This window comes from Lipomyces chichibuensis (assembly GCF_038497645.1).
Source record: "Lipomyces chichibuensis strain CBS 12929 unplaced genomic scaffold V1513scaffold_26, whole genome shotgun sequence".
NCBI lineage: Eukaryota > Fungi > Ascomycota > Lipomycetes > Lipomycetales > Lipomycetaceae > Lipomyces > Lipomyces chichibuensis.
In genome coordinates, this window is record NW_027117478.1 from 15036 (window position 1) to 32969 (window position 17934).

The 17934-nt window shown below is 46.0% G+C and overlaps 4 protein-coding genes across 4 annotated transcripts; 2 read left to right on the plus strand and 2 right to left on the minus strand.

The window, feature by feature from the left end:
• Positions 1–53: 53 nt before the first annotated feature.
• V1513DRAFT_448246 (uncharacterized protein) lies at positions 54–844 on the minus strand. Its single transcript, XM_066898504.1, has one exon. It carries the CDS (start codon positions 574–576, stop codon positions 295–297), a length of 282 nt encoding a protein of 93 aa, XP_066752423.1. The 5' UTR covers positions 577–844; the 3' UTR covers positions 54–294.
• Positions 845–875: 31 nt separating this feature from the next.
• Positions 876–2651, plus strand: V1513DRAFT_142814 (uncharacterized protein). The gene is made up of 2 exons (XM_066894218.1): positions 876–2439; positions 2591–2651. Exon 1 carries the CDS (start codon positions 1114–1116, stop codon positions 2413–2415), a length of 1302 nt encoding a protein of 433 aa, XP_066752424.1. The 5' UTR covers positions 876–1113; the 3' UTR covers positions 2416–2439; positions 2591–2651.
• A 1047-nt stretch (positions 2652–3698) lies between these two features.
• Positions 3699–8630, minus strand: V1513DRAFT_465431 (ABC-2 type transporter-domain-containing protein). The gene is made up of 6 exons (XM_066900037.1): positions 8157–8630; positions 7949–8108; positions 7390–7900; positions 6544–7339; positions 4363–6490; positions 3699–4313 (listed from the first exon to the last, which is right to left on the minus strand). Exons 1-6 carry the CDS (start codon positions 8571–8573, stop codon positions 3901–3903), a joined length of 4425 nt encoding a protein of 1474 aa, XP_066752425.1. The 5' UTR covers positions 8574–8630; the 3' UTR covers positions 3699–3900.
• Positions 8631–15332: 6702 nt separating this feature from the next.
• Positions 15333–16709, plus strand: V1513DRAFT_448258 (aminotransferase). Its single transcript, XM_066898505.1, has one exon. The coding sequence runs from the start codon at positions 15373–15375 to the stop codon at positions 16546–16548; it is 1176 nt and encodes a 391-aa protein (XP_066752426.1). The 5' UTR covers positions 15333–15372; the 3' UTR covers positions 16549–16709.
• The last annotated feature ends 1225 nt before the right edge of the window (positions 16710–17934 follow it).

Below are 17934 nucleotides of genomic sequence, written 5' to 3' on the forward strand. Positions count from 1 at the left end.
ATTATTGTAATTAAAGATGCAGAGCTGAATGTAGATCTCAATACAAGAATTGACGTCCTTTCTCTCGAACCACCAATAATTAAGTCAGCACATTCAATGCGGGGCATGGACCATCTCTTCATTATCTGGCAGTATCTATACGGGTGCCCTGGATGGTGAATGAGTGAGTTGCGCGGCCAGAGTAGGCTAAGAGTACTGATTATGATGGCATCATGGTCCTTCATTCGTGGAAGATGTTGTGTTCATTAGTCGTGAGATTGTAGCAGGAGTTTGGGAGGACTTAAATAGAGATGACTATATTCCGCTATACCATTCTCGCAAGAATAAGAGTTTAGTGAAAACCTGAACGACAAGTAAAGTACCCGGAGGCCAACCAACAGGGCAAGCAGAGCATTCAGAGTAAGGGTAGAGAGAACAGTAGCCAAGTATAGAAAAGAAAACGAAGTAAATTAACCTTTCTTTAGCATCATGGCCAAATTCTCGCCGATAAACAAAAACGGCCCTTGGCGTTTCTGGCTCTTGGACTGGTTGTTTCAGATTGACTATCTCTTGGATTGTTCTGCTGATAACTGACATCTTTTCTTCTAAGCAGTTGCGCGATCAAAAGGAATTGTGTTGTCATATATCGTAAGACTGCCGTATGGCCTCCCGGAAGCGAGTTTGATATTCAAGTCAACGGTATCCGAAAGCTTGTAGGTGGACGTTTGAAGGTGTGCTTAAATATCAATGTGATAATCTTAAACGTTTTCTGCTGACCAACTGTATAGGTCGCCAGCGTTTTCTTCACCGTGATCAGATTGTTGTCGCCGAATTTTGCGTAGACAAGACTGATACGTACTTGGGGAGTGTTGAAGGTGAAGGTGTGGCTAAGAATTGTGTTCTAACCTTATTTGGAAATATGAATTCAAGCTTTAATCGGTTGTTCCCCCTGCCAGAAAAGGGGTCCATTGAGACAGCTTTCTCCAAATCCAGCTGGCAGATGTAGAACATCGACAAGAACCTCAGGATATAACCGATTAACGAGATTCCAAGGCCGTCGCGGGATAGTTGCAGCGCACGTTGGCCGTACGATCTTCACAACGGTCTTGCGCAGTCCTTTCAAACTATCACAAGATGAAGTTTCTTATTGCGACGCAGCCTTTCACAGGTCACGTAAACCCCATGCAGCCAGTTGCTAAGGAACTAGTGCAACGCGGCCACGAGGTCGTATGGCTAACAGGCGAGGAATTCCGGTCCAAAGTTGAGCTCTGTGGTGCTCGTTTCATGGCGACGGAAAAATCTAAAGTCTTCGATGCTGTACCTCTCACTCCTGACGAGGGCGCTACTGGACTGGCAGCAGCAGTATCTATTTTGCGCCGTCTCTTTGTCGATCGCATAGTGGCCCAGGTAACAGATTACCGCAAAGTGCTCGATGTATTTGCTGCCGATGCTCTTCTAGTCGACCTCTGTGCCATGGGTGCGCAGACTCTCAATGATTTAGGTGGGCCAGTGTATGCAACGCTCGGAATCAATCCTCTTGTGACAGCGGACCCTGAAATCCCGATGTGGGGCACCGGGAAGCCCCCGGCTGCAACGATTGTGGACCGTACAATCAACAGGTTCATACATTTCATGTCGGGGAGAATTTTCTACTCAAAGCTCACACGATATGTCAACATGCAGCGGGAAATTCTCGGATTGGGGCCATTACCGCCAGGGAAAGGATTTTACGAGATTGCCCGAAGCGAATACCTTCACATAATGCCGACGACATTAGCGTTCGAGTTCCCACGGCAAAATTTAGAAGCACAAATTCATTTCGTTGGACCATTGCTACCACTACTAGATGATAAAATCACCGGCGAATTGCCATCATGGTGGCAGGAAGTCACACAAGGTTCCAAAGCGGTTGTGCATGTCACACAAGGGACATACGCGACTAATTCAGCGAACCTAATCAGACCATCTATCAATGCTCTGCGTAATGAATGCGACGTGCTTCTTGTTGTAACATCTCCTGATGCGGATTCTGCATTCTCCGACATTTCGCAACTTCCGGAAAATGTCCGCATAGCACGATTCATTCCTCACGCACAATTATTGCCCTACGTGAAAGTCATGATAACCAATGCTGGGTATAACGGCGTTCTCGCGGCATTGAACTTCGGCGTCCCGCTTGTATGCGCTGGTCGCACGGAAGACAAAGCAGATGTTAGTAGCAGAGTCGCATGGACTGGTGCTGGAATAGATCTCAAAACTGATTCCCCGTCTGAAGTGGATATCCGCAACGCGGTAAGGCGTATTTTAGTTGAATCGGCATATAAAAACAGTGCCAGAAAGATACAAGAAGATTTCCGGAAACACAACAGTGCTGCAGAGGCATGTGACCTGCTGGAGAAACTCGCCACGGATAAAAAGGTGATAGTGAGAACCTAGAAGTATTGCGATATGGGAATCAAGGTATTAGAAGAGCAAAGTAAATGTGTTTGGTATTATGCAAATTCACTATGTTTCACAAAAAGGAACGGCAAACTGTAACATATATTTTTACGCCATGATTTTCAGGCCATCTTTCGTTAAGCAGGCGGGTATATTGACTAACTGGTAGCAGAGCTTATCTGATCTGACCGCGCTATCGTCCTCCAGGCGATAGCTTGTTCTTGATGTTTGAGATGAGTTGCAGACCATTCATCAAGTCATATTCATGACGTTGGCAAACATCCAATCCCACCTGTCTGTATGTAGTGACCGGGTCACTATCGTTCGTCTAAGCCCCACCGTCCAGTTCCCGGCATTGACGGTATGTACAACAATAGATACAAGATATCATTGATGCCATTGTCGTCATTTGGCCCGCAGACATGCCAAAAGCCAAACAAAATCGAAACAACGCGCAAACTGGCTACGCACCGCACCCTGTACGAATCACTCATCACGGTGTCCTTCCGAGCATTCGGTGAGCTTGTCAGCATGAGAATCTTTTTGACTGGGAGCGGAAGAACTCTAGGATGAGCTTAGAACGGCGTGGATAGCGGAGAAACATCGCCAAGGAGAAAAACGATAGAGGGCCTGACCATAACTAATGTCGCCTGCACTCGTCTCAACTACATAATCCGCCAGACCCATCACCGCCCCGGAGATCGGGTCATAACATATCTGACACGAGTACCGTCGATAGTGCATCAGCGTAGAATTCGAAGCTGATTCTACATATACTGCAGAGACAGATAAAGGGTTCAGCTGGTATAATCTGCATTAAATATCAATCAATTTAGGGCTGTACACGAATACAATTTTCTCTATTCGCATTCGCATTCGCAATTCGCAGCATAAAGTTTTATTCGCAACGAATAAAATGTCGGCTGCGAATGCGAATGCGAATAATATTCGTATATTCGCAGGGTTTCAGGGTTAAGCTGTTCGAATGGTGGAGGAGTGGAGGATGCACCGAAGTGAGTTACCCGATGGCAGCCGCGGCTAGAGACTATCTAGCGATTCCTTCGTCAGAAGTTGCAGTTGAGAGGCTGTTCATCAGCGGAAGGGATTTGCTGGGCCTACGCAGACACCACCTAAGTGCAGACACCATGAGGAAGCTTGTTTTGTTAAGGGATATGTACGCCAACGAGGAAGTTTTTTTAATTATTATATTTTATAAGTTATGTGCGAATACTGCGAATAAATTTTTTTTATTCGCATTCGCATTCGCAAGCATGAACCATCCAAATATTCGTAGGAATGCGAATATATTCGTCATTCGTGTCCACCACTAAATCAATTCCTCAACTAATCACTGATCACTGTTATATTAAACAAAATTAAGCCACAGTATACTAAACAAAAAGTTATATATGTTCTATGTGCCAATCCATACCCATCCTGTATACCGAAGATTTCAAATCATATATACACCATTTGCCGTCACTACGCCTCAGCAGGCGCATTTGTCTGCACAACTTTAGTCTCCTTTTGCTTCTTTCCAAACTTTGGCAACTTCCACGTCGCAACTCTAAAAGCGTAGAACCCAAAGAAACAAAACGCAATATTAAACAAAATATATGCGCACTCAAACCCAACATTGCGCCAACGTTGGCCGGAATAATCAATACTTACTTGAGAAAGGTACTGGTCAGCGACAGTCCACTTGCAGTATTCGCAATTTGAAGTCGCGTTGGGGTTATTGAGGTACCCGCCTGCTGTTTCAGCGAACGAGCCGGCGTATTCGTAGCAGCTGTAGCCAGGTGGTGGTGTGAAAACGCTAAATTCGGAGGGTTTGCAGTGCACCTTTCCATCGTGAACTACGTTGCCGAGTAGTGATTGCAAGAAGTACGTGATTGCTAGTGTGGTTAATTTCATACCCAACAAAACACATTCGAAATAACTTACGAGAAATGCGGTACATGAACTTCCAGAAATGGGGAATCAAACTCGCGGGCTGGAAAATACCACTGAATGACAGCACCATACTCAACAACAACGACGTGACAATATTCGCCGTCGCGGCGTCTGGCACAAAAGTCGTGACTGCTAATCCAAATGTAGTCCAGAAAGAAGTGTAGAGAATGCAGTACACCAAGTAGTAATATCCGGCGCGTTCAGCTGTACGCATGTATCCGATTGGGAAATAGTAGCAACAGTAGTAGACACTGGCGAACAACACATTGTAGGGGATCTCGGCGAGTATCAAAGACAGGATAAGTGCTGACCAGTGGTAAGTGTTTGACGCTGATTCACGGACCTCAAATAGCTCACGAATATTGATAACACGAGGCTGCATCTGATTGATAAGAGGGAAACCAATAACAATCGACAAGAAAACACCAAACAGCAAGTTCGACACACCAGCAATCGTGAACTCTGACTTCCAGAACGAAAAACCTGTGAATAAGCCAGCAGCGATGTAAAGCACGACTTTAGCAATGATATATGTTGGTGAGCGCCAGTACTGTCTGTAGGTGCGAATCACGACAGCACTAGCCTGCGTGAACCAACTCACGGCAAACTTGTCGGTGAAGTCTTTGCTGACATGCTGTGGTGGTAAAACGGATAAATCTGCGTGGAGCTCCTCAATCTCGGCCGTAACCTGGCGGAAATTGGGCGAATTGATCCAAACATCGTACCAGTTCCTATCCGCTGCAGCCGTAGCGCCAGCACCGATGCAGTTGAGAATGTATTCCGCCGGGTTCTCCATCTCTCCGCACTTGGGCGCACCCTGGCCTTCGAAATAATCAATCAACTTCTGCGAATTGCGTCCAATGTCGCCGAAGTACACAGTCTGACCACCTTTCTTCAACAACAACAGCTTGTCAAACTGCTCAAACAACGTAGCAGACGGCTGATGAATCGTGCACAATATAGACTGTCCAGCGTTGGCTAAACGACGGAGCAACTGCACAACCGCCCAAGCAGACTGGGAATCCAAACCTGACGTCGGCTCATCCAAAAACAACAATAAAGAGGGCTTGGACGCCAGCTCAACACCAATTGAAAGTTTTTTACGTTGCTCGACATTCAATCCTTGACCAGGAATGCCGACAATAGCTTCGGCGTAACTCTGCATTCCAAGCATCTCGATGACAGTCTCGACGTACTCGTACTTCTCTTCTATGGGGACCGACTTAGGCTGTCTCAACAACGCAGCAAATTGCAAGGCTTCACGAACAGTCGACTCGGGGACATGCAAATCCTGCTGCTGAACGTACCCAGTACGTCGCTTGAATCCGGCATTCAGTGGCTTCCCGTCAACAAACATGTCACCAGTTATAACACCAACATTAATTCGCTGCGCGAGCGTGTTCAGCAAAGTTGTCTTGCCGGCACCACTCTCGCCCATAAGTGCGGTCAAAGTGCCCGGCTTGGTGTACCCCTGCACGTCGCAAAGTAATTGTCGTTCTTCACCGTCTTTTAGGGTAATTGTGTAATTGACGTGTTGCCAAGAAAACACTTCATTCATCCGCAAGGCCGTATTTATCCTTGAAGGAACCTTACCGATAACTTCTTCCATAGCCTTGTCAGTGGTCGATGATGCAGACGAATCACCAGACTCTCCTTTTTCATCAACCACAGCAGCCATAGTCTGATCTGGCGAAGCATCCGACTGAAGGTCTTCCGGATTTTCGGGAACATGCCCGCGTCTGAAAATCAAAACATCGCCCTGCGTGCCACTAAGCGACGTAGTCTCTGTTCCTATGGCGTACATCACCACAAAAAACGTCGCCAAAGCGATAAGAATGCCGAAATTGCGCCATACGTGTGTCCATTTATACTCGTAAGCGTCTGTAATGTAATTGTCTCCCAGAATAAAATTTGTACCTGGCGTCGAGCCAGTCGCTGCACAGACTTTATATTCCAGAGGCACATCAGCGAACCCAGGGCCTTGTGGGATCAGTGCTGCCGTGCAATCGAGGTCTCGGCCATGAAATTCGTTGCCCATAAGTCCTTCAAAACCATAAGCGATCGGGTTAAGATATGAGAGCCACTTGAACCAAGGGTGCATGAGCGGTCGTGGAATCAGCTACAATATTGTTAGCTTAATTCAAGAATAGAGGCGTACTGTAAGACCCATACATAGCCGGCGTAGATGAAAACAATCAAAAGAACCAAACCAGCCACGGAATTAGCGATCTCAACAGTCTTCGTAAAAGATGAAACCATCTGGAAACACGCGGTCATGGTGAAGGCAACGAATTGCATGAATAGCAAGAAAATAAAAAACTGGCCTGCCTTGCGGTTCAAATTTGACATGAAATACAAAACGAGGCCGAATATTGTCATAGCAAGCATCTTGATTGGCATAGATGTGACTATGTAGGCGATTGCTTCAGCGGCCGGATGATAAAACGCGAATCGCTTCTGTTTATCGACGACTTTACGTTGTGGATACAACATGGACATTTCAGCAACCGCATTGAGAGTGAAGAACAAGAGAGAGAAAAAGAGGACACCACCACGAGAGAATGAGCCCTGAAAATCACCTGGAACATTGTAAAATAACGAACCAATAATAAGGGACTGGACGACAGAGGCAAAGACGGACGTTATGAGATATGCCTTGTCTCCCTTCTGACGCTGAAATCCACGACGTACAAGAACACGAAGCTGCGCCCAGAATGACAATGTGTAAGGTGAATTCTTGCGTCTGGCAAGCTTCGGACGCTCCTGGTTAGCGGACTCATTCAAGTGCTTTAGTGTGTCTGGCGGATTAATGGCACGCTCGTACTCCTCGATCTCAGCCACCATTTCTTTGTATTCCGGCGAAGACTTCCAGTAGGCGACAAACTCGTCGGCAGTAGTGGGGACCCTGTTCTCGTAGCCACTACGAGCAAAACGACCAGCGGGATCAGTAACTGCGGTCAGAAATTCACTAAAACAACGTCAGTCAGGTTTGATCGATAAATAGTATTAGATACATACGCAGTGGACTGTCGGGACGGACAAACGTAGCCCATGCGCTCAAAATATGCTTTCGCCATCGTAGCAGGGCCAAAGTATACCTGCCGACCGGCGTAGATAACTGTCACTTTGTCGAAAAGATTGTAAATATTCTCGCCAGCTTGGTAAATAGCAACAATGGCGGTGTTTTTGAGAAGATTCGTCGACGTGCGGAGAGTCTGTGTATATTCGAGTGCAGTCGACGCATCAAGACCACGGGTAGAGTTATCCCATGAGACAAGGTTCGCACGACCTGCCATAACCTCGGCTAGCGATACACGCTTGCGCTCACCACCGCTGACGCCGCGAACAAAGTCGTTACCGACAGGAGTGTGATAGGTGTGCCGGAGACCAAAGACTGTAGCAAGGACATCGCGGAGGTCTTCGACGTATTCCTTTCTGGACACATTGCCCGCACGGATTACAGGAGCTTTGACGTCTGCGGCGAACGAAAGAGTTTCATTGACGTTTAGAGTGGGAAAATGTTCATCAGCTATTGTAGTTAGCAAACAATTCACCTAATGATATAATTGCGACATACTCTCTGAAGAATACAGGACATCGCCCTTGAATCTGGCCTTCATAGTCTGCTGGTCGATGCCGTCATACGAAATAACACCTTCAACACCCTTATACGACTCAGTTTCTCCGGCAATTGTTCGCAGAAACGTCGAGCATCCGGCGCCAGGTCGTCCCAATACCTAACATGGTTAGTGCCATCAAAGCGACGTTAAGCAGACCTTACGTACGAGTAACATCTCTCCCTTGTGAACAACGCCAGTAAAATCCTGGATCAAATTTCGCAGAGTTCTGCTACGATTATCGCGGAACGTCTCACGCATCCGAAATGGTGACATGAGAATCTCACCGATGGTCAGAAGCGATGTGGTGCTCATGTCAATACCCTTGACAGTCAAACCTTTAAACATGACGCCAAAGCTGCGGCTCTTGATACCGTCTTCCTCGTGCATGCGCACACGTCGACGGAGAACATTTTCTAGCTTGAAATCGGACTCGGATAAGTCATCGGAAGCGTGGGCGGCAGACCGAGTGGACAGCGTGCGGACGAGGTTCTCGAGCTGGTTGAGGTTAACCATGTGAAGATTCTCAACGGCAACGGCCGTGAGGTCTTCATCGAGCTGGTTCTCGAGATCAATCGACGCCATAGCTGATCAGTTGGTCGGGATAAAGGAAAACTGAATAGCGGGGGAAAGGGAATTATATCTGGCATCGAGGCGGTCCTTAGGGGTGGTGATATTTATTATACGGTACGTGGGTGACAGATGCTGACTGCTTCCTGGTTACAGTCGGCCGTCGGATACATATTGGCCGACTCCAGCGCCGTGCCTGGAACCTCGGCGCTTAAGCCAAGGCAGCAGGGTAAGGGTAAGGCACTGTTTATTTGATTTGTTGTATGGTACAAACAAAACCTTGGAAGTTTCCGACTCGTTCAAAGGGTTTGTGATATTCCGTGCGTATAAAGTGAATGGGAAACACGGCGACAGAATTCGTCCGTCGGAAGATCTTTTGCTGAGGCCCGTCAACAAACCTTATTTGCGCATGACGTCATATTCCAGTTCATATGTGATAATCGACCTACGAGTACTCAAATCACCAAAATTCATTACGGCGATGTAGCAATTATGATTGGTTTTCACTATCATCTTCGGAGAACTAGAAATATTACGTGGGTAGTTGTGACGTGACTCTATACTATATAGTAGAAGTAAGACATAACTGAAACTCTAATTGGATGTGCTTAATTAATATTAACTTATTTCCCGTGTCTACTTTTATCAAGATCCAAAGATAGATTAAATAATGGCTGTTCCATATCATCCGAACGCTCTGCTCATTACCATATCACCGTATCAATCATTATATCAGAACGCCAATTCCAGGCTCGACAGTTCATCTAATCGGTCAAAATCGCTCGGATGTCAATGTTAGCAACTGCCGTGTCCGCCGCTAAAACATTTGGCGTATTTTGCGCGTACTAAATAGGACACTTATCCATCCCACTTTTCTGATAATAATTGATCGAGCTGCAAGCTCGATGACTTGAAATCATTTAACATATCTCTTCCAAAACCTGCACATTCCATTGTGTTTGAGCACTGCACAACCGCCAATGGCTTGGATTTAACAGGTCGAGACCAACAGCATGTAAGCAACGTAATCCTATGCAATGCGCAACAAGATTACTTATCACGATATTAGGCTCGAACCTGCGCGGCATACAGTAAGCGACAAATTTGAGCGATTATGTCTGTCTTATGTAGACGATAAACGGTGTTTTACATTGGCAAGGTGTGGACCGGATGTTGTTCTCCCGACGACCGAAGTTGCCACATGCGGCTTCATTCCGGGTAGGGCTCGGACCGAAAGCCGGTTTGCGACCGGGTGTGACCGGAAGAAACCGGTTCCAAAAACCGGTTCGGTCTTTGACTTTTTGGCCGGGCCCGGGTCTGAAATGACGATCCGATCCGGTCGGATCCGGCTGAGCCCTTATTGCTCGGTCCGGAAAACGCCGACAGCCGGTTGGACCGTTGGACCGAATATGGGAATTCTACATTATTTGTTAAACCAACACGCAGATTCATTGTTCGAATCACAGTTTTCTCGATTCGGTCTCCTGATCCCTGAATCCATTGATTGCTGAAATTTAATCTTGTCCTGTTCCTGTCTCCTGTCCTATTTTAGATTACCATCAGCTAGTATCTGCGAGAACAGAACATCGTAAATTTACTGATTTGCGTCAAAAGCATCAACCATAGCATGCCAGTAATTCCAGCGAGCTTCTGAGACTTCTGCGGTCAAGCCAGGTGGCATTGATAATGGAATTGGATATTAAAATATGGAATGCGGACAGCATCAATTTCAATTGCGACTTTACTAACAGTCGATGCAGAATGCAAAAGCGGAGAGTACGATTATTCAGAAGGAATGAAGCAGGCGCCATAATCAGTGTCAAGGATTTGATTTAGGCCGCGATTCAAAGAACTTATTTTCTTGCTGCTTTGGCTCACGGTTTAGGAATTGAGAAAGTGCGACATAAGTGCCCCTGCAGGAACGTGCTAAGAAGAGGGCGGAAGTATCCGAGCATCCCTGGCAGTATTTAGTCGAAATTAAAGAGAAAGAAACCATTGTTCGAAAGGTTTCGCATGGTTTGTGGTGCTCGGTTTGAACATTCATCGACAAAACAATTCAGGTGGTTCGACATGGAAATATCGCAACACACCTTATACAAATGCTGAATTGATGATCCAACAAGTTAACTAGCACGCCCCTGCGTCTTCCGTTATTTGCCGCTATTGTTGCGGCCAATATCATCAAATGGTCAGTGGCGACATCGAAACTGAGGCCAACGGCCAACCTCTTTTCATGGTCGTCGGTCATGGGTGAGATGTCTAGCATAATTCTCTGAATCTTGTAGTCAAAGAGGTTCTCGGGGGCTAGATTTGAAGATGTTCAGAACATTTGGACAAAACAAAATTGTAGCAAAGTCATAAAGATTGCTAAGAGTATCTCAAACGAGCCAAAATCCAAAGAATTTTTTTAAAGCTCGCCAACAAATACTCTAACGAGGACAAGAGAAGGAAAGTAATTGCACATGATGTTGCAAGGAATATGTATTAAAGCTGGCATACGACAGATTTACTTCAGAACAAATGCAGTCAAGCCGTTTGAGTCGTGAGGAGTGGCATGTCGATGGTGAGTTGCCAACGGTCTTTGGGAAATCAAGATCTGAATTCTGGTGGCCGGCGGAAGCCATACAGTCTCATCAATATGGCCAATTCTAAGCGATCTTGATTAGGGCTGTAGGCGGATGGTGAGATATGGCGGATTAGGAAAGATCGATGTGGAGTATAATGTCAGGTCCAAGGTTCACTGTGTAGCTGAGAAGCGAATATCCACAAAACACTTAAGAGTTCCGCAAGGATATATCTATCGCACTGATTTCACATTTTAATTGCAAATCGTCGATGCCGGCACGAGTGTGTTGGCAAGCACATCGTCTACGTAATCCTGATGCCGGACTATTAAACACTATTTTTAATATTATTTAATCGTATTAACAAAACTGGTGAAATGGAGGTTTCCAAATAAAGTTTGGTTGCCCTGTGTAACCTCATTAGGCTAGACTAATTATTTTAGATTTATCCGATCCCGTCGGACAGGAGGGTGGATTTATTCGTCGAGACGGCAGATGGCGGATTCGGTCAAATTATGCGGATATCCGCATCCGCTACAGCCCTCAACTTGATATAGTTTATTGCTGAAGTAAACCAGGCGATAATGTATACAGTAATCAGTATGGTATTGCATGGATGCAATTTTAGCAAGGAAAAATTGATGTCTATCGTGAAGGGTATTACTCTCTTGAATTGTAGTATGAGATGGCGATGTTAGTAGATCCGGAGCATAAACTTCCGAAAAAAATGTCACGGGTCAGCGAAAGACCATACTCCGCGCACTGTTATATCATAGAAGAAATCTGCGTATGGGGTCAACTTTTCTCCGTCTACCATTGCCCAGCCAAAACGATCGCGCACGTTCACCACCCTGTCTATTGTGAAATTTTGTCTTGAGAAAGTTCTACTGTAATTTAAGTTGGATTGTAAATGTTAGAAACATTTAATAGCAGCAAGTATGCGAGCGATGAGTCTCAGTTGTCTCTCTAGACCATTTTGAGTTTAGTGTTGCGGAAACTGCTGGTCAAGTCCTGGCTAATCGTGAGACCTGGAACCCGGTTCGGTCATGACTTCCGGACCGGACTTTGCAACCGGTCGAGAGCCCTCATTCCGGAGTGATTGAGTTTGCATGATGCAATTTCCCGTTGCGCCGAGGTGAGATATTTCGATTATTATTCATTGGCAAAACCTTACAATCTATTTAACGCATTCCGGTTGCTTTAGCCAACTTTCATTACTGTATGCGCTAAGAAGAGCCTTCTTGCGCGTCGTCACCGAGGCGCGCTGAATTACCCCGAGGTCCTTGGTCTTGATTCTTTTCTTCCATTCACCTCTCCTTCTTGCACTCACTATCCACGTAGCCAACAAATTATTTTGTCGCGGATAGCAAATAGAGACTTGTGACAAGCTAAACAGAAGTCAGGTCCCGCTAGTCAATTGGCACCATAGCGTATTTGGTATGATACGTGTGTTTGTTACGCCCACGGTGCTTGCATTCTCGTCGCCACATCTGTGCAACCCTAACCCGCGTATCCTTAACCCTTACCCTTCTGAATGTGTTCCGCGGACCGTGTATTTGAGCATCAGGCATGTATTACGGCAGGATATTGCGTAATAAGATTCCGTTCGGTGCATCGCGATACATACGAGGCACATATACAACGCGCAAATTATAAATACAACTAATTACTCCAGATTTAGGACTGTTGCGAATACGGAATATTCGCAGATTTCAGCAATATTCGTTATTCGTATTCGCAGTTCACAAATGGTGCGAATAATTATTCCAGAATAGACTGCGAATACGAATAATTATCCGTTATTCGCAATATATCACGTGATATGGCTAAAATAAGCTAGAAACTTGCCTAATTAGGTAATAGCTACATAGCTGCCAGCTGGATCCAACAACTTCCGCCTCCGGTGGTCTCCTAGCCTTGTCTTAGGAATTTTTCTTATCCTCCATTAAACACTGAACCCTCAACTATCTGACATTGATCGATATTGTTTTCTTTTTTTTAGTAGCAACAGATATAATACAGGACGTACACATTTCCTCCAAGCGAACGGTTTCTCTACCAAGGCCAGGCTAGCTTCCGACTTGCTGGCCGTGGTAGACCCTTCATGACCTATAGCATACGGTCAGGGTCACCACACTATCATATACAGAGCTGGCGTACATCAGTGCTAGTAAAATCATTGCATACAGTTAGCATTTTATTTTATAGATAGCAGAGCGCTATCCCAGGTTCTTGTTGTACAAGTTTGTTTTTCTTGCAATCGAGACATCGATATATAAAAAATTAACTACTCTGCTACTCAATAAATAGACTGCAAATTGCGAATATTGCGAATATTCGCAATCCAAATTCGCTATAATATTCGCAGGTTCTATTCGCAACCGAAAAAAGCGATATTCGCACGAATAATATTCGCAATTACGAATATTCGTAACAGCCCTATCCAGATTTAGCATATGCGGATGTAGGCAATGAGGTCTGTAACTTTCCCGGCAAAGATGGCTGTCTGGGCTGTCCGGCCGTCAAGACGGCGCGCGTACGCCTCTATATGAGCTAACCTCCGCACACGTGCAAACTGGGATTGGGATCTAATCAGAAAATTCGTTGTCTGCTTGGGAAGTGGTGAATATGTTAAGGTTTGACCTTTTGCTTTTGGTTATTTTGTGCGATTTTTGTTGCTGCCGTAACACTTTAGATTTGCATTTTCTGCGTACGCCGTCCGTTTCCCGATCAAATCTCTGGAGAAAATTGATGCCAGCCAGGAGAGGCACGGACGACATCCTGGGCTGCGACCCGGATGTGGATATCCGCTAAAAATTTCCACCTCATCCGCCGCGGCCATTTTGAAATTGGGGGATATTTATCCGCCTGCCGTATCCGCCTGTCGTGGACTCGTCAGATACTTATTATACCGTTCTTGTTCCGTGTCAATACTTAATTCGGCAGGAGTTATTGAGAATGATGCGGCGGGCCACGTTATCATCCGACTGGGACTTCATCGGCGTACGATATTACTGAATCGATGACATTGAACACAACGACCAGAGCTTAAGATGCTGCGCAATTACGGCCTCTCAGTCAGGCGATATAGATAGGTACTTCGAGAGTGCGCGGATTGTTGTGAAGGACACGAAGCATCCAAACTGGCTGCGTGATTGCTGCGGAAGCGCAGGATGAATATCCTCCAATGGCCATGGCAGGGCGAGGCTATTTGGCCATCTCTACCTCTGAGGCCTCTGTTGAGAGCATATTCAATATGGGAGGGATATTCTAGGTCACCGTACATATGCGGTGAGTGCCGAAACTATCAGAATGTTGATGTTTATAGACAACATGCAGAAAAAATGATGATTGAAATATATGGAACATCCTCTTCTTCTGGTTATGCGCACTACTTCGTATAATATTGCAGGACCAATCGCTTTCTAGATTACCATTTGACTCGTAAACTTATTTTATCGTGAAGACCTTTTGCGGGGAAATATTTTGGACTTTCTGAGTCTCATCCTATTCTGCCTTATCCGACGACCTGGGACTGGCGGATCTGCATTCGTATCTGCGTGGCTAAGTTCGCCAATCCGCCTACAGCCCTGACGGACGCTAGTTCCTACTATATCGGCAGCAGTTGGTTGCTTGCTTTCAGTGTTCACAACATTTGTCCAACTCCTATAAGATTGGGTTTATTCTGACTTGTATAACGATCACGGCTAAACAGATATTTCACAGCTAGAACACTTTTGTGCTATTATCATCTAAGCTTGACTTTTGCTGATAAGCTCTATGATTTTCGTCGGCGAATCAAAAACTTATGCAAAGAGGAGGTGCGCCGATATCGGCGGACAACAAAAAATGAATCATCATGAAAGCATGCGGCAGTCCCGTTTCGGTTAATCCCGGCAAACGTCGGCTACAAACGGCAACTCGCCACCTTCAATTTTTCACTCATTGTCACCGTCCGCGGACAAAAAAAAACCTGCCTCACCCACAATCAAGAAATATTTAAATATTTTATGTGGACTATGGTTAATCGTTTAATGATCGATGTTTCGAAAAGTTTGTCTGAGAAAAAGGAAAAAGAGGGTTGGATGACGGCGCAATTTTTGTTTTGATAGTGGCTGGCATTTGGCTTAACTTATCCTTGTTATGACTCTATTAAACTCAACCGACGCGGCTCCGCTTCGCAAATATAAGCCCGACTCTTCTCCATCCAAATCATTTGCACAGTCTCTACTATTAACCTGAGTGAAGAAATGCCCCCTTCGATTGAGTGTACACCTGTCACCGGGTCTTGTCCCGCGCAGACGTTCCACGCACGCGATTTAACCATCACTCGCAGCATGGCTCTCAAGCCTTTCACCGACCCACGAACAATGACCGGTTCGACCACCGACCACATGCTCAAGGTGACATGGTCAAATTCCACTGGCTGGGGTGTCCCGGAAATCGTTCCATACGCGCCACTCGCACTCGATCCTACCGCGACTGTACTTCATTACGCAAACGAGTGCTTCGAGGGAATGAAAGCCTACAGGAATAAACGGACCGGCAAAATTCAAGTTTTTAGACCAGATCTGAACGCGAAACGACTGAATATGTCAGCAGACCGGATTGCACTTCCGTCTTTCGATAACGACGAATTCGTCGCGCTACTGTGCGCGTTTGTGGCCGTCGAAGAGCGCTGGCTCGCATGGTCTGGCAACTCGACAATCTTGGAGTACGACGAAAACGACTTTTTGTACCTGAGACCGATGATGATCGGCACGACACCACGTCTTGGTCTGGCGAAACCAAACGACGCAATGTTTCTCATCATCGCAACAAAGTTTTCCTCATGGCACACGCGGCCACTCCGTCTTCTCGCCTCGTCGCCTGAGGAATCCGTCCGTGCTTGGCCAGGTGGCTTCGGCTTTGCCAAAGTCGGCGCGAATTACGGGCCCACACTGCAATACCAGACGCGTGCCGTCTCGCTTGGGTATGACCAAGTACTGTGGTTATTTGATGTCGAGAAACGGTACGTTACCGAGGCTGGTGGTGCCAACTTTTTCGTCGTCTGGAGGACGGAGGATGGCGGTGTCGAACTCGTTACTGCGCCTTTGGAGACCGGGACTGTCCTGGATGGTGTTACCAGGCGGAGTGTTATAGAATTAGTACGGGAGCGATTGCCAGAGGTTTCTGTCACGGAGCGACAATTTACAGTCGGCGAGATCGTGGCCGCTGTTGATTCACGGAGGATCATCGAGGCATTTGCCTGCGGTACCGCGTATTTCATCGCGCCTGTCGCAGAAATCGGAATTTCAGGGCGCGACGTCACGATTCCGTTAAAAGTCGAGGGAAAATCAGGGGAATATGCGCGGACTATTAGACGGTGGTTAGAGGAAATAATGTATGGCGAAATCGACCATGCGTGGGGTGTTGCTGTTAATTAGATAGAGTTGTGGTCCATAATTGCAAATAATGTATTCTGTAGTTCTTCGCTATACATTGATATCGTACTTCTGAACTTAAAGATTTTCGAGGTGTACGAGCCATCGGAGCTATATCCCGTAACGTAATGAGATCTCGGCGACAACGACCGTCGAAGCAGTACTTGTTGGCTCGAAAGATCTGTATTTTGATATAGTAATGGTCTCAATCGAGTGACTCATTTATATTCCGACGGCCGGTCGAGTCTGATGTTCAGTCTGTAACACAGAAACAAGCAGTCTAATTATAATACGCAGTTATGGTTACGCAATTGTCATTGTCGCTCTCCGAACAAGCTGCAAACAACGAGTGCTAGCCGGATTTACGTAGACCCGCGATCGGATTAATGTCATGCACGTGGCAGGCTGCACGATGACGTGCCACAACGCTGATCTCGGGACTTAGTCCTTATCTAACAGTGGAATCTTCTGTGAATGTCTAAACCGATGGAGCACATACTCCATTGTGTGGAAGATGGTGGTGCAGTCTTACTCCACATCCCGAAACTTGCAGCCTCCTTTGTCGACTCGCGTCTGACATCGAATGCACTTGCTCAATGGCACTAAGCCGTCGCCTCTATAGAGTGCCGACACGCAAATTTGATTCTTACCAACTGCAAATTGCCCGGTCTAGCAGGAACGCTTGCAGACACGGAGATCAAAACCGCAGAAGTTCCAGCCGGCGAGCACACGGGCACTTGGGAGTTGAAAAATGAATGATGTTATGCATTGTCATGATCTAAAGGGCTGGAGTTCAAAAGCTAGGTTTTCTCGTTATGTTTAATGTCATTTCTGAGTGTTTGGATTGATTACGCATTATAGTTTGGGACTTTAGATAGTGTGTAATTTGCATCGGGTAGTTTTCGAATTAGTGTTGAAAATATTTCTTGAAACTGTTGAATGTTTGTTCAGTATTGGGTACGGCCGGTCTACGTCCTTCTAGTCGGTAAAGGGAGCGACATCCAGAAGAATAACGCATGTTATTAAAGAGTAGACTACAGTGCTATACAGTATCTCATGTGTTTCTTGGCTACAAACGGCAATTTCCGCTGCAATTGTACGTGTTCAAATTTCCTTGTGCTCTTTTAATCGCCTCGCTTGCCATATTATTGGTTACAATTATTTTGGACATGTCGGCTAAATTAATAAAGTCTGAATCAAGCGGATCGAGAAAAAGAGAGGGGTGGGGCGAGGGGGAGTTTGAGGAAATCTCGTATCTTCTTGGAGTTTGAGGAAATCTTCGTACCTTGCGTGGCAAACCCTAGCCCATTGGCGTCCGCCACTAGCCCGAACGTTTTCATTTCGACTATTCTGGCCACTTGGTACTTGTTACTGCAATGCGTATTTTGC